Below are 17,030 nucleotides of genomic sequence, written 5' to 3'. Positions count from 1 at the left end.
TTTACAAACTTCGTGAAAAAAAAAATGTACAACCAACAGTATGCATTTAGCAATTATTTTTCCGTATCTCCTTTCTTCCATTAGATATCAAGAAGTACAGACTCACAACATATCCACACATAGCTGAAATCTGTTCAACCATCACTTTTAGTTTTTCAACTACTTTTATAATACGAACCAAGGAATGAAACCTACCTTAATGAAATCATTGTTTCCATCTAGCTATAACTTGGAGGTCTTCCAATCAAGAATGAATAGGTATCTTTTCGTAGATCGTAGATCTCGTCATCGCTTCACGTCAAGCGATACAGAGGTCAAATGCTTTGCCTATAAACAAAAAAAACAACAATTCGTAATCTGTCATGACGTCTGATCAGTCGATGAAATATAAAGAACGGTAGCGGCTGGGGCCTTCAGGTTCTAAAGTGCAGACATAGTTACATTTGTTAGTAAAAAAAAACTTGAAAGCTTTTAGATATATTTTGCAATGAACCACTTTATAGTGGCATTTTTTTTAATATTGTACATTAATTTATTAATAACTTTTCTCAATAACTTCTAGCTGTACAAAGTGTGACATAAACTTTATTAACATTCCTAAAACTAAACTAAAACTTTTATAACTATGACCAATCATCCTGTATGTAACAATATTTTGAGGGAATGTCCGAACAAGCTAACTATACATGGAGTTCAATTGTTATTTGTGTTATTCTTTTCAACAGTGCTGTTCACCAACGAAGAGCAGAAGCAAGCCGCGTTGCAATGGCTAAATGAATACGGTCCTGTGCGAGTAGATGACCTAGGAACGGTATGGCGTCACGGTTGGATACTTTGTGGCGTCCTAGACACAGCCCTCCCTGGCGCCTGCGCTGGTCATCCCCCAACGAGCCTCTCTTTGAAGCACGCTCAAACTATTGCCGACCACAACCTTGGTGTTGAACCGGTTAGTTAATCCTGCAGATAAATTATGTAACATAGTTTAACTTTTTGTTTAAACTCTTGATGATTCCTGAATCAGATCTTTCTCCATTAGCTGAAAATTATTATTTAGACAAAAATTGTCCATTTTAAGAATTTTTTTGCCTATATTCTATTCCTCAGCATGTCATAGAATTTTTTCTTTAGATAAGGAAAGTAAGAAATTGTCAAAATTACTAGAATATCTATTTATTCGTTAACCTAAAACGAATTTTTTTCTTAATAATCATTAACTAGTATAAAGAGAATAGCCTCTTCCAATTTAGATTGAATACTATCATCCTAATTAAATTTTATTTTCAGGTATTTTCCCGCCAGGAGCTCGAATCAAACGACACATTAAGCAAACATCAAGAATGGAGACTAACAAAATACATAGAGCACCTACGTCAAGCGATTTCAAAAATTACACCATCTGTCACAAAACCTATCTCCCAAAAAGCGACCTCGGATTCTAATAAATTCATTCTCGATTACACGGCGAAGGGTTCTGGCCTGTGTGTTGCCCAAGTAAACAACAAAATGTATTTTAAAATATACCCAACATCCCAACAGTCTTTGGATCCACAAGAAATAACTATTACAATCAAAGGTCCAAACGACAGTTACGGTATGAAAATTTTACCGCCTTTATTGGGAAAAGCACAAATAATAAGACAGCAACTGTTGGGTATACAACCTCAACCGGCTTATACAAAGAGCACACTGCCTTTGGCATATGGTACGACATACTTCAGGAATTACGGAATGAATGATATGACTAAAACTTATCATGTACCAAAAACGAAATATAACATCGACATCGAAGTAGAATCTACTCCAGAACATGCAAAAGTAGGTTACACGTTGAACTCAGAAGGTAGATACGAAATTTCTATAACAAGCAAGGGTCAACATATTGTTGGATCACCCTACAATGTAACATCTTCAAAAAATATAATTAATTTTCTAGAAAAAGACAGTTTTTGCCTTGAAGATGGAGAACAAATAAATATGGTCGATAATAAATCAGATAGAAAAGTTCTGGTAAGAATCGTCGACTTTGTTACTGAAAAAATGTTGTTAAAAGAGAATGGAGACCTTGAAAAAATTAGTGAGGAAGACGCGAAATATTTAATGGAGAATGATGTAGAAATAGACAAATCTTATACGTGTAATAACGAAAACGTCAATAATACGCCGTCTATTATAGACATCGATAATAGCATTGATAAAAAAGCTAAATTTAATGAAATCGCTAACAAAGTTATGAAAATTAACAAGGTTTGTAAATTATTTTATGACATAATGAATGAAAAACAAACAGCTACAAGTAAAAAGGAAAATCTTCAGCCTCGTCAACAAGATATTCCGGACGTGGTAAATTCAACACTATGTGACGCCACTGTCAATCCGTACATTATATCGAATAAACGTGATAAAGTCATTGTCCCTGAAAATATTTCTGTATCTCTTTTGACAGAAAAAGCGAATTTCAGCGGAACTGACAATGACTGTAGTCATAGCGACATAAATTTAACCGAATTAAAAATATTACGTGACGTGTCGTTCGACGATGAAAGTATTGCAAAATCATCGACTAATCCATTTTTAAACGAATCAATCAATGAAATGAATGATAGCAAATTAGGAAAAATCATGGGTACATTTGTAACTTCAGAATTTGAAACAAATAAACTTGATAACGAAGAAATACAAGATTCTCCTGTTAAAATTACAGTAGATAATTCAAGTGAAATTCTAGACTCAAATATGCAAAACCAAAACAGTGACATCGATATCTTAAAAGCAGATCGTCATAAATATTCACTTTTCGAAACAATTGCAGAAAAAAATCAACATCAAGATAAATTAATCTGTTCTTACTCCTTTAGTGAAAATCTGACAAAATTTAGCGAAAATGAATGCACTAATCCTTTCGTTAATCCTCAGCATCAATTAATAGGTAACGGTAAACAAAACTTACAAGTAACCGATTTTATCATAGGAGCTCCTGTCTCCTTACCTCCTGATATATCTGGGGACATGAAAAGATCATTACCACAAGAACAGAGTAACAGATCTTTAGATATAGTAACCAGAAATGATGAAGAAACAAGACAAAGTAATGAGCATGTTAAGAAATCTTGCGAAGTACAATCTAGTCCTACTATCCCTAAAAATATTGCTGATAATGACAACGAAGATAACAAAGAGATGTGGGATTCTGCGTACGTAAGCATAGACGAAAACAATACTTTACTTGACAGTAACAACAATGATAATATTCTCAAGGACACAGATAATCAAAAGAGTTTTAGTAGTCACTATCTAGTAAACATGGGCCCAGCGGAAAAAGAAATTTGGGAAAATTGTAAAGAATTAAGAAATAGCGATACATGTAAACTACATGACGAATGTATGAACATGAATAGATATGACATAAATAAATCAATTTTTACACCCATCATAGAAGAAAACGTTTCGTGGGGCATGAAAGGAATTACACCTGAAAACAATGATATTACTGAAACTGATCCAGTAACAATAGCTTTTGCTGAAATAAATGATCTCTACAACGACTACTTCAAAAACACAGAAATTAGTTTCACAGATAATGTGGACAAAGAAAACATCGATAAAGAAGTTGAATTAACAAGTGAATACGAATATGTCAAATCAGCGTCTGACCATGAATCAGACGTGATAAGACATAGAAAACAATCAGAAGGAAAGATTTCTGAGATTCAGGCACTTGTAACTGAATCAGTTTCAGTAAGTCAGGACCTTCATGTCACCGAAAACCATAACGATGAAAAAACGGATATAAATAATAAAGACCAACTAAAATTTGGCGACTATAAACTTACTAACATTGTTCTTGAGAAAAAGAAATATTGGGATGAGAAAATAAGACAAATTGAAGCAAACGCAGAAGAATTGAGAGTACAACAAAGGAAGCGACGTCTTTCGACAAAACAATTAAGACACAATGATTCCCTGAGCAAAAGAAAAGGGAAACAAATTGTCAAAAAATATCTCAATTCTAACGAGGGAAACAAAAACAGGTATCTAAATAAAGCATCCGAAGATCAACAAGTCACCGTGTCGAATTGCGATTTCGCTTCATCTCGTCACGAAGAAAATGAAATTCATACAAGACGTGTGAAAAATTGGAAAACATTTTGGGATAACAAACTAGATACTGAAAGTAAAGATGTTTCCATTTCAACAGACGATAAAGACTTGTCAAAAACAGAATATGATACACAAACTTTAGTAACAGTAAAGCAAGAAATACCAGAGGAAGTTTTCAAAGCTTTCGAAACAAGTCCCAAAAGATTTTTCGGGACTTCGAGAGAGCAAATTCTCAATAAGATTGACAGTTTTTCAGGAAAACCAAGTGCAGAAGAGTCTTTGATAACTAACAATATTAGAACTTATGAAAGTGGTCTGGTATCTAGTCGTATCTCTTTGTTTCACAATATTTCTCAAACAGAGGACATAACGTGGGCACGGCGAAAAAGTCAATCAATGCACAATATTCATCAGCAAAAAGATAATCACAGCGAGATCATCGACATACCTGACATTGATAAAGTTGACGCAATTGATAGTCTACATGCCTCCAATAATGAAAAATTGCATATGAATCTTAATGAAAACAAAGATTCATCGCAAAGAAACCAAGACGATAATAATAATAAAGAATCTGAAAGATTTAAAAACATTACTTTAAAGGAGAAAAGGGCACGAGTGACGGATAAATTTTATACGAAAAGCTTTGACGAAACTAGTCATAAGTCAGAAGATGAGTTCTCAAATGAAGAGCCTTACGTCGTGAGAGCTATAAGACTTATTGATAGACCACCATCGCTCCAGCTGCACGATGCCCGTGCTGACATCCGAAAGATATCAAGTAGTAAATCAGAAATGGATATATTCAACAAATTTACAGATAAATCAATAGATGAGGACTTTAATAAATATAAATCATGCGACGAACTACCAAAAGTTAGTGTAAAAAGCTTTATATCATTATATGAGGATGTCACGAAGAAGAGTTCGATGAATAAATCTTACATTAAGAGTCCTGATATTTCTAAAGAACAATTTAAAACTGCGTGTTCAACTTCTGGTAGGTACAGGACTTTTACTTTAAATATTTTGTGTTTTTCGTAATCCTCGTCCGTACCTTTTGGGTAACCTTGATTTGTGTTTTCTTCTAATTTACTATCTAAATAAATAAATAATATTTAAATAAAAATTTACTTATATTCTCAACAAGTGCCGTAATATACTAGAAACGCCCTGAAACTGTTTTCGATAAAATATGAAAATAGATTTCGTTAATTTATTTGTAAACATTTTGTTTAATTTTTAGCATAAGAAACTTAAAAATGTTTTTCATTTCAAAATGAATATAAATTCAAAACTTTAACAGAGAATTTCATTTTAAAAATGAAATAAATTTAAACTAGTATTTTAGTAGCTTGGATTAATTTCTCATTAATCATTAATATTATTATGAAATAATTGTAGGAACTGCTGCTACAAGTAAAATTATCGAAAAACCTATAATATTTAAAGAAGCAACAACTATGAATGTAAAAGAATCCAAGGACGAAGAAAATTCTAAACAGGATTCTATGTCTACCTCGGTCGATTCAGGACTTAAGAATAGTTATAAAGAAAATGATGGAATTTCTGTAGAAGTTTTTGATAAAGAATCAAGTTATATAAGTTTATCAGATATAGATTTGGAAATAGTAGATAAGTCTTCAGATAAACCTATGAAAACGTCGCCGAAGAGAGAAATCGAAAATGATACAACAGATTATAAATCTCGATTCAAACTGGCGAAGCAATATTTTCAATCGCTTGAAGAGCTCAGGGAGGTTAAAAAACCTAAAAAGCTAAATGAATGCCAACTACTCTTATACAATAAGTCAACAGAATCTCTCAAAGATAATCAAAGTAAACATGAGAAACATATAAAAATTAAAGATAAGAATATAAAATCACATACAATGCCATCATCAGAAATTTCTAATTATTGGAATCAATTACAGGAACAAAATAATGAAATGAATGACGCGAAACTGGTAAAAATTTCTGAAAAGTTTCATGTTGAAGATTTGTTTAGTGATGTCATGGAGGGTAGGTTAAGTAGGCAAGGGAGTTTACGAGGTATTCCTCACAAGAAGGCCGTGTTAGAAGCGTTTAGATCGATGGAAAATATTTCTGACAATAAATTAAGTCCATACGAACTTGCTGTATCACAGTTGAATGACATTGGCAATGAAAACAGAGTAAAGAATGCACAGACATACCTCAACGAGTATCCATATTTACCAACGACAGAGCCGTCCAAGTTTCATTCTAGGTTAGATATAAATGCATCAGGTTTAATTTCTTTCAAAGAATTGGTTAACACAAGAGTGCGAAGAAACAGCGTGCCAGATCTAAGATTAAATCCATCATTTACTGTAGAACTATAAACTTTTGTAAATTACAAAATGACAGTATTTATTAGTATGTTCCAATCGTCTGTTTCTCTAAGAGTTCATTATCATCAATGTAAAATAGTATAAGGACTGAAGCTCAGAAATTGCTAAAACATATTTCGTTATGACTATATTTTTCGTTCTATTTTTAAGTTTTTGTACAATTGTACAGATTTTGAATCTAATATCATTTAATAAGAATTAATTATTTATTTTAAAATAAAGTGATTTATAATATAAATATGATTTTATTTTATTTAACCACAAAAAAACGAACTCGGAAATCCACACACTCATATTCATAACAATTAATAAAACTTATCTTTTAAATAATTAACATTAAAAGATTTTCATCAAAGCTTGTAAACTGCTAAAATCTCTATTAATGCATTGGATAGGAAGTCATTAAAAAATTCCAATTATTCTAGAACCTATATCTGATTATTGTTAATGAATATCATAAGAATAAGAAAATCGTCATAAGAAATTCGTATAAGCTAAAATTTATACCAATATAGCTTGGTAGACTAAGCAAAGTTAATTATAGCGTGGTAAAAAAATGTGACAAGCTGTGCTGAGTTTCCGAGGAATCCTCCAAGCTTGCGCGACATAGCTAATAATTCAAATCCTTTTTCACGAAATATATTTTAAATAAAACCATAGGTGTTTAAAAATTTGTATATTTACACATATGAATGATTAATAATTCATGTATAACTGCTTTACATTCGTCCTCATGTTTTTAACCTCAAATTTTTTTTAGCAAACTTGTAAAATAAAATGAGCAAACGTAAAATTGTCAAGGGATTGTCATTTCAAATACAAATCATGAGAATTACATATCGTAATATAAACATTGTTGTGAACAATCTTCATATCTCAGCATGAACAAATGAACAAATAATTGTTTTTAATTTTACTTCTCTATTCTGTCTTAAGTTCTACACAAAATAACCAATGAGCGATAAAACTATGGAAAAAAAAACTTTAAGAGTCCGAAAGCTCTGTACCGCGCTCTAAATAGAGGCGAGATGAAGGAAATATTGGCTGCTCAACTCTGGGCGGCGCTCAAGGTTATTTCCTCAGCCCCCACCTCGCCGCGCATTCCGCAGGCGCGGTACAGCGATTTCAGTAGCACTCTAGTTACATAAAACACTCATTAACCACAATTAAAAAATTAAAGCCGCTGATAAATGTTAGTCAAACTCACCAAATTACCCACGTACACTAGTTTCTCATAAATTCAGTCACATATGAACACTAATATTCTATTATACACAATACACTACACGGTAACAGAAAACTTTTCACTTGATATGTATTTGCACATATGTGGAAGATGCGTCAGCTCGTCTCCATTGCAGCCACGCCTTCACTTGAGGGTCGGAGCGGTCACATCTCGCCTCCAGCTGCTGGTAATAAGCTTCACGTATAATACGGAAAGCGTCCACGCTTCTATACGGAAGTTTTGTTATAGGATCTATATAGCGAGCCGGTCGTCTGAAATTAAATTGATCAGTGTTATTAATCAAAAAGACTTAATTTCAATATTTATTCTTTCTCAATTAAAATCAATTATATTTTGAATACAGATTAAGTAAAATTTACAGATATTATATACACTATGTATCCCACAATGTCCTTACTGGTCCTTACTGGATATGCTCTTACTGTGGGTGACTTTGGCAAGTACATAGCTGAAGGTATCAACAAGACAGAGAGGTTTATGCTCAGAATTTATATTCAACATTAAATCAAAAATGCCAAGGTCTACAGTCAAATGATTGTTACCTACATAGCCCAGCGAATTGGCAAGTCGATGTAACAATAGCCAGAACTGATGGATGCAGGGGTCTTGAAGTTCTACCAGTATATCCTGTCGGAAAACTATAGGGGAGACCTTTATTCAGCAGTGGAAATACTATGGCTGAAATGATGATGACCTTCTTTTTCTTCTTCTTTTTAGCCGTTACTCTTATTGCAAGGCATAAGAATCTACCAAAAATAGCCACGATAAATCTTGCGCTGGCCGCATCCATCGACTTCCCGTGACCTTGACTATATCGACAGTCCCTCTAGTGAACAGCCTACCCATACCAAGTCTACCGGGTCATGGTCGCCACTAGAGACTTTGGTTGTAGATCCGTAGGGATCTCCCCATTTTTTGGAACTCCGAGCATAGCACTCTTCATTGATATCTGGTTAACCTTGACTCTCATGCGACCCATTATAAATAACCACGTCTCACATTAGTATGTCATCACTGGCAACACATATAAAATAATTCTAGATTCTTGCTATACTTACTTAGTAACAGCACATAACAAGTCTCGCCTCTTCTTTGGTTTTGAGGTAGGAAAGCAAGACTTGAAGGCTTTGTTCTTTATATCATTCTCAAATGATATCAATGTTCTTTCATAGAATTTGCACATACTTTTATTCTGTTTATTCTGCTTCTCGTCTTTGCTGTAAATGAATTGGTTAAAAATTTCAATTATCATCAATTTATTATAGACTTCAATATTTACAGTTATCATTTGTGTATATTATGAGAAGTGTCCCAGAAGAAACCAATTCCATAGAAACCAGAACCAATTTTTGCATCAGCCTAAAGAGTATGCGGTTCAACTGTAAACATAACCATACATGGCTGTATTGGGTTCCAAACACATTGTGGTCTAAAAGATATACAAAGAGAACAGTCGACTTTCATTTTTGGGACCTTTTTAATATATACAGGTTGATTGACTGAATGAGTGAAACCCCGAATGTATAGCACATCTTTTGACAATTAAGTTATAGTATACCCTATACAAAAAACACTAGCTTCATTAAAAATGAGCATTTCCAAAACTCAGATCACTACATATTAATTATTGTTTATTATAGGTCCCTGCAGGCACTGCCCGAAGTTTAGTTAGGCCTATAGCATTACAGTAGAAACTATTTAGTGTGTGAGAGAGGTTATAGGATGATCATTCATCATATTTACACAAGATTCATATTCAGTATTTCATTGACCCCTTTAAACTTTAACAACCTGTGACGAATCACCCTGTATTTATTTATTATTTATTTTGGTTTGTTCGGAATGTAAGGAACTACCAGAATACATTCGACTTTTCTTAGGTACTTATGACCTGATAAATATCACAGTTCAATATCAATAATGTAAATATGTATGTTTAAAAGCATGTCTATATGTATAAATATGTCAAGCATTTTTTATTGTAATTAAATAATAATATAAAAATTAAATGGTTTAATTATAATAAAATGTGAAAAAATACTTATAACAATCCTGTTATAATCATAATATATAATTTTTATGAATAATATTAAATAGTTGTTTTTTATTACAAAATACGAAATTGACAGTTAAATAAGAACCGTCATGACTTACATAACATCTGCAATTTTAATTTCTTCATCTGGCCCGACAACATCCATTTTCATTTTGTTGTCCGGTTTTACTTCACTTTCTTCATTCTCCGATTTTAACTCGGTCATTGTTGTATCGAGATCGTTAACATCGCCTGGTGTTCGCTGATCTAGAAAATACAGGATGATCGGTTATAAGTGTAAAACTTTTAGGGGTAAATTTATAGTTCATTTGCTGCCAATTAATTTGTACACGGTACATCCTATTCAAAAATTACGAATAACATCACAACATAGCAAGAAAAAGCGTGTTCAAAACTAAGAATACTAAATGTTAAAATTAATCATTGTTTACCATCTAAACCTATTTTGTACAATCAGAAATTATTGTCCTGCCACATTCCAATAGGTAAAATTAATTAATGAAACATATTTCAGAGTTATCACATGATACATGGTGATTACAAATAGGTATAAAAAGTTATGAGCTTTCTATAAATGGGATATAAACCTATCACCCTGTATACAAAATTTAAAAGGTTGAAATAATTAAAAGTAGTGCTAGGAATAATTTTAAGTATTTAATAATTACTATCAGAAAATTGATACTAATATATAACACTAAATAAGTAGATGGCTATTATAAGAAGTGATATATTTGGCATGGCATGGCAACATTTAGGGTTTATGATTATTGCAATGTTTTGAAGATTTGCATGTATTCAAGTATTTAAACTTTTTTTAAAAAATAATGTAGTTATATTTCTCTTCAATTTGTATACTAGAAGCATCTTTAGCTGATCGTCTAAAAATTTGTTTCTTTGTCAAAAACAAATTTTAAAATGTTGCTAGTTCTACTTCGGTTAGTTCCAAAAACAAATTAATGGTTTTTCTTCTTAAAATAGTTACAGACACTGCGCTTATTAAAATATTATCTGCCTGAATTAATAAGTGAAGTCAAGCCAATATTTGAGTTTGCTTACGATTTTTGAACATATTTATGTCATGCCAATATAAACTTCCAAGGAGTTTCCCGTGGTCCCCTGAGGATCCACCTGGCTCGCGTTAAAAAATATTAGTATAAACAGTGCGTTTTTCAACAAAACTTATTGACACATTAGTGTTTCTAATTGGTTTTAAAAATAAATAACCTTTACCTTCCTCTGTCTTAACTAATTCACTTAAATCACTATCAGCCGTTGTGGTAATGGGTGGATTCTCCTCTTCGGGAGTAACTTCCGTTACCAACGGAATAGGAACGGCAAATGAATGATATCTGTAAGGAATTTTTTTATAAAGTTATATATATAACAATATACCTTATTATATATACTAATTAGGTTTTTCCTCTATTTTCCAGGCTCTCTCATTGTGTGTCTATCTCATTTTATTGTTCATTCTTTCAATATTTATATCTCATTCATCAGTGTTGACAGAATAAGCCCCCTGTTTGTAAAATGTAAACCTATATAAAGTTATTATTGACTAGACTGCTACAAGATGACCTATAGCCTATATTTCTACTTTATACTACTTTGTAGTAGTGACCTTATTGACGTAGGCCTCTCCGATCTAGTTCACGGACCCTTCCGCTCCGTGAACTCAGTACCGATGAAGCTGTAAAAGCCTTAGGGCTAACAGCATTAACATCTACAGAAACAATACAGGTCTCTCCTAATCCCTCCATCTATCATATCTATAATCGTTCCCGTCTCTGGCCAAAGATTTCGTTCCACCTTTTATTTGGCTGTTCTCTTCTTTTCATGAACCTTGGCACTCACTCTGTTTAGAATTTTACCTATCTAGTGTCATCTTCTCTTTCTCTCGTCAATCTTACACTTTTGTTCACATCTATTATATTAGTTTTTTTTTCCTGATGTTAATAAAATCATATATCAACTTAATATTATTTACTAGACAAGATGCACAGAAATATGATGTTTTAGCCTGAGCCTCATTGGTAAACTCAGAGTCCATTAACGAGTCATGGCGAGAATGGAGGATTTCATTACAAGACCAAAAATGAGAGACGAATGATAGTAATCAATATAGCTCAGAAGATTGACAAGTTGTAGTGGCAGTGGGCATATAGCGTGCAGAACATAGGTCGAGTCAAGGTGGACAGATGACCTTGTCAAGGTTATTGGAAGACGCTGAATGCAGGCCAGTTCTAACAAGTCCTCTTGCAAATCTATGAGGGAGACCCCGCAGTAGATGGCCCATGGTTGAAATAATAATGATGATGATAATACTATTAAGATAAAACATATGTATTACCTAATAACAGGTCCGGTGATGGTTTTCTTTGTGGGTCGCACTTTTTTTCTCTCCAATTCATTTTGTTCAAACCGTTCTAAAAATAAATAATATTTTATAAATATAGCAAATTCTGTATTATACATTATGTCAATTTGCGATAGTTTTTGATTGTACTACTCGATTAGAGAAATTACTTATAGCTAGCTATCCTCTGCATCCATTGTTCGTCTAGAACTGATTTTTATGGGTGACATTATATAATTAGAATTCTTTTAAAATAAAAGCTACCTGCCAATATATATCCCGTAAAAGCCTTCCAGCCATTATAGAAATAACCCGGAACAAACACAGAACCCAAAAATTTTAAAAAAATGTTATTTTGGTGTATACACCATATATTCTTATTCATATAGTGAAAAGGGTAAGACACTTCAATTTTAGTTAAAAATAAATGGATAAAGAACTGTCTCATCTTATTATATATATATCTAACCATAATTTTGTCACTGGATTAGATTTAATTCATGTCCCAATACAATAGATGGCGTTAGTAATCGACTGTATGGCGGTTGTGAAATGTTCTGTCTTGTAGCATATAAGATGAGGTATTTTTAACTACATTAATATTCAAGATTGACAGCAAGCTTTCGTTACATATTTGTAGAGACAGCAGAGTCTCTTAAAATAAGTATAGTTGTGCTTATAAGTAGAAATCAAAGCCTGTTAATGTTGATGACTTATTTAGTTGGTGAAAAAAATATCAACATATTTTAAAGAAATATTTAAAAGCTATATGTTATAGCTTTATAATAATTTTCAATATCTCAATTTAATGTGATCAGTCAACAGACTGTAAGCAGATGTATTAGTAGATAATGTTCTAAGCTTTATAATATAGCAAGCATAAATTATAGCGTAAATAATACCAAGTGAATGTATTCATACCTAAACTTTTAAGATTTTCCTTTTCCGTTATAAGAGCTTCTTCTAATAACTCCTCTTGTGTTAATACTCTTTCTTCTACTCTTCTCGGTTTTCTTCTCTTCAGCGCTGACCTAATTTTGATTCTTTGCTGAGTCTCTGCTGACTTGACTGCTGTACTTTGTCTTATAGACTTTCTTTCTGAAATTTCATAACAAATGTAAATTATAAAATGCCTCTATTAAGGCTAAGTATATAGACATAAGAGCTACACTTGGAGCCTCTCTGTGAGGTCGAATCAAAAATAAGGAGATCCGCAGAAGAACCAAATCCACCAACGTAGGCTGACCTCGTGCAGCCGAATAGCCAGCCCTGAGTGGAGTGATGACTTAGTTAAGGTTGCGGAAAGTAATGAAAGATGCAGGCATCATAATACCGGTCAAATATTTAGGAGATATGGCTTGCAGGTGGCAGTCTATTTAATTTGATAAAAAAGCAGGTTAATATGATAAAAAAGGTACAACAATACATGCTGAATAGCAAATGATTTTACAATAAATAAAAATAAATCAAGCCTACTTTTACCATTGCCTTTTTAAAGAAGTTCATTGAGGTAATTTTCTTCATTATCTTTTCAATTGATCACCAAGTGTCAACTAATGAAACCGAATGAAAGTTTATAAGTCGATTATGTTGTACTTAATCACTTAAATAATATATAAATACCAATTATAACTTCCAAAAAATATTACACAAAAAATATTCTAATTGTATGAATTTTAGTGAGACGCTTCAATGACCTTAAAAGAAATCATATAAAACATACCTGTTGATTTATCAAGAAATGATATATCAATTTTTTCTGTCAATGTAGGTGTCATCTCCTTAGGTTTGAATTCTTTGGGCTTCTTAACTTTGATTACCTTTTTCCGCTTCTCTGCAGCATTTTTTCGTTTCCTGTTTGGATCCTGTAGTGGCAAGGATAACAGATAAATTTATATAATGCAATTCCAAACTCCTGAAAGTAAAAAAGATCAGTGAGGACAATATCGCCTCACTAATAAATGATAAAGATAGGCCTGTATTTCCTAAAAATCCAGGGCCATGGTTCAGTTTGTAATCTAAAGAAACAGTACCGATAAATAATAAAAAATGAAGATAGTAATAAAATATATATTAAAAATCTACAGATAATGTAAGAAATTTAACGTCTTACTGTGAAAAAATGTGAAAATGATTATAAAAGAAAATAAACAGCATATTAAAAAGGTAAAGCCCTGTCCAAAACTAGACAGCGCTGTCCAAGAGAAGAAGAATAATATGGAAATAAAAAGTGGTAGGTCAATTTAAAAAGTCATCATTATCATTTCAGCCAATAGACACCTACTGCAAGTTATCAGTCTACTTAGTGGGGGCTACCCATGTCTAGGGTTTATAGACACTACCCAAGATACTTTCGACCCCGACAGCTGCCAGCTGTTACATGAACAATATGCTCTGCACTATGTCGCTTCAATGAAGAATCAAATATGATAAAATTCATTATGTATGAAACATAGTTCACTCCTCAAAAAAACCCTGGACTATATAGTTTACTTTAATATATTATGTAATTTTCTTATTTAGTAATATAAGGGATTGTACCTTGTAAGCTTTAGTGTTAACTTTTCTTTTCTGTTTTTCTTCATCACCTTCCTGATCAGAAGCCGGCTCATCATTCTCATCAATATCAAAATCTGAATCTACAACATCCTCAGTTTCTTTTTCTTCCCTGAAATATTTTAAATGTACAGTCTTTATAAACATTAGAGGATGGTTTAAAGTTTAAAATTTAAAATAAATAATTATCAAAAACACTTCATAATTTCAAAGACATTTTCTTCACATTGGTAATAAACCATTGTTCTTTACTAATTATTTAATAGAATGGTTAATGAATTCATTGATTACAGTGCCTATACACAGTTGTTGTGGAGGCGCAGGCATGCCTACTGCCACTTAAAGGGATACAACTAATAGTGAAAACCTCCCTTTAATGCTAACAATATGTAAATCACAATATAACACCTACATGGGTATAATCCGTCTTCATGCAATGTTTATAGCTCTGTTTCCATAACCACAATTTTGATAAAGCTGCAGACAACCTACATTGGCTAGTAGCGTAACATCATTTACATCACTCAATAGTGCAGTATCCCCTAGACCTGCAGGGGCCCATGCGGACTACTTTAACAAACCGGTACCTAATGGACAAAGTATGTTTAACTTTGGTGCGCTGAATCCATAGAACAGGAAGACGTGTAATAAACAAGGATGTTTTATGTGCAGTGTTGGATAATAGTCCTGTTTAACCTTAATATTACTTTTATAAGGAAAGATTAATATTTTAATGCCTTCATTTTCATCAGTAATTATAATACACTAAACAGGTTTGGTTCTGTACTTCAATTGTGCTCCTTGAACATTTGTTACATTCTAGGTTCATGGTTATAGGTTTAACCAATGATGATGAATGAATGAACCAAGAATATTACTTCTTGAATTGAGCAGAATACAAATGAATACAAAACATATTGAGAAAAATATAACTTAAAACCAACACATAATCTCCATCTTCCTCTGCTTCTTGGAAACCTCCGTAAGTTGTTTTATAGAAATCATCGTCTTCCTCTTCGTCAAGCAACTTTGCCATACGGTTGCCGGCATTAGTGCGGCGTTCTCTCTTAGACATTCTGAAATTTTTGTCTAATAAAGGCTGGAAATAAGAAGTCCGTATTTATAAATAATGCTTACGGGTTTACTGACAACTAAAACTTGACAGCTTGTCATAAAAAATTGACAGCATATTTTTACTGAGAGGTGAGGCAAATGTAAATATTTTAAGTACATGTTATAATAGTGTAATCACAATTTCATTTTCAGATTTCATTTTGTTTTGATGATCTAAAATAACTCTCAGGAGAAATTGTTTTTATCTGAAATTTTAAACTAATTTAATGAAGTTTTTACTAATATCAGGAATAAAAGGAAACTGAAAACTACAGATTTTGAATGATGCTTAAAAGGAAAATTACGAGCGACTAACAGTTTGAAATAAAATAATAGTTTTTTTTTCGTAATAATACATTATATTTTTTTCTACCTTTTGTTGTATGTTATAGCAGCTACTATTGTTGAAGACATTGTCACCTGATCAATTAAGCTTTAAGTTTTTCGGCATTTACGTCAAGGTAATTGGTTTCTAGTCGTTTTTGGCTTAAAAACAAATTTTCAACACAAAATACAAACACTCCTAAATCTAAGAATTGTTTATCCTGTATAAGTAAAGAATTTCATACAATTAGACACCGGCCATACTTATTTCGATGTATTTCTTGAACTGTACAAAACCACATGTTCATACAAATATTTCAGAAGTATACATACTCACTCCTAAGTTTTATGATGTATTAAGAAAATTTGATATATTATTCTTTCATTATTATTTTCAAAAATCCTAAATCTATCACATTTTATTATTTTAACATTTTGGCTTGTTATATAAAAACTCATTAATATTTTGCTGACACTAAATGATAACATTGTCCTAAATATTAACGTCTGCCTTCGCCGAGTCTACTGGCCCGTGGTCGCTACTAGAACTTTTAAAAGTTATCGGTGTTGCGTCTCCGCAGCAGAAGATGCGCTAGTTGGCCAATAAAAAGCTATATTGTGTTCGCACATGCACGAATTTATCTTTTGGACTCCTTTTTATCTGCTGGTTTTTGAGAAGCCGTGTTATTGTTACACAAATACGTATCTAAGATTTGTTAATAACCGAATGAGATGCAAATATATTTTAAGAAGTGAAATATACCGTGAGTGAAGGGTACCAGGGATCAGATTTCCGATATTTTATCCACGTATTGTTTTTAAAATTTTATGGACGAAAACCATACAAAGGTAGGTCGTATCGGACATTCCTCTGAATAAGATCTATTTTTAAATTTTATGTCTCGT

The 17,030-nt window shown here is 32.4% G+C and overlaps 2 protein-coding genes across 3 annotated transcripts in view; one reads left to right on the top strand and one right to left on the bottom strand.

Annotated features, from left to right (window-relative positions):
* LOC137924609 (putative leucine-rich repeat-containing protein DDB_G0290503) overlaps nucleotides 1-6,650 on the top strand; it is a 60,292-nt gene extending 53,642 nt beyond the window's left edge. For both annotated transcript variants that reach the window (XM_068768036.1, XM_068768028.1), the window contains exons 3-5: nucleotides 726-946; nucleotides 1,285-5,098; nucleotides 5,503-6,650. In XM_068768036.1, coding sequence (XP_068624137.1) covers nucleotides 726-946; nucleotides 1,285-5,098; nucleotides 5,503-6,461 — 4,994 coding nt within the window. In that variant the 3' untranslated portion in view covers nucleotides 6,462-6,650. The remainder of the gene's footprint in view (nucleotides 1-725; nucleotides 947-1,284; nucleotides 5,099-5,502) is intronic.
* Nucleotides 6,651-7,258: 608 nt separating this feature from the next.
* Nucleotides 7,259-15,762, bottom strand: YL-1 (Vacuolar protein sorting-associated protein YL-1). Its single transcript, XM_068768179.1, has 9 exons — nucleotides 15,632-15,762; nucleotides 14,673-14,799; nucleotides 13,855-13,996; nucleotides 13,053-13,229; nucleotides 12,126-12,201; nucleotides 11,006-11,124; nucleotides 9,871-10,018; nucleotides 8,775-8,933; nucleotides 7,259-7,967 (listed from the first exon to the last, which is right to left on the bottom strand). The coding sequence occupies exons 1-9, from the start codon at nucleotides 15,760-15,762 to the stop codon at nucleotides 7,775-7,777; spliced, it is 1,272 nt and encodes a 423-aa protein (XP_068624280.1). The 3' UTR covers nucleotides 7,259-7,774.
* Between the last annotated feature and the right edge of the window lie 1,268 nt (nucleotides 15,763-17,030).

Source organism: Battus philenor, unplaced genomic scaffold (genome assembly GCF_028537555.1).
Source record: "Battus philenor isolate CCGP_79_NKW_IND1 unplaced genomic scaffold, ilBatPhil1.0.hap1 SCAF_10, whole genome shotgun sequence".
NCBI lineage: Eukaryota > Metazoa > Arthropoda > Insecta > Lepidoptera > Papilionidae > Battus > Battus philenor.
The sequence above is the reverse complement of the archived record's forward strand: the minus strand, read 5'-3'. Positions and strand labels throughout refer to the sequence as shown.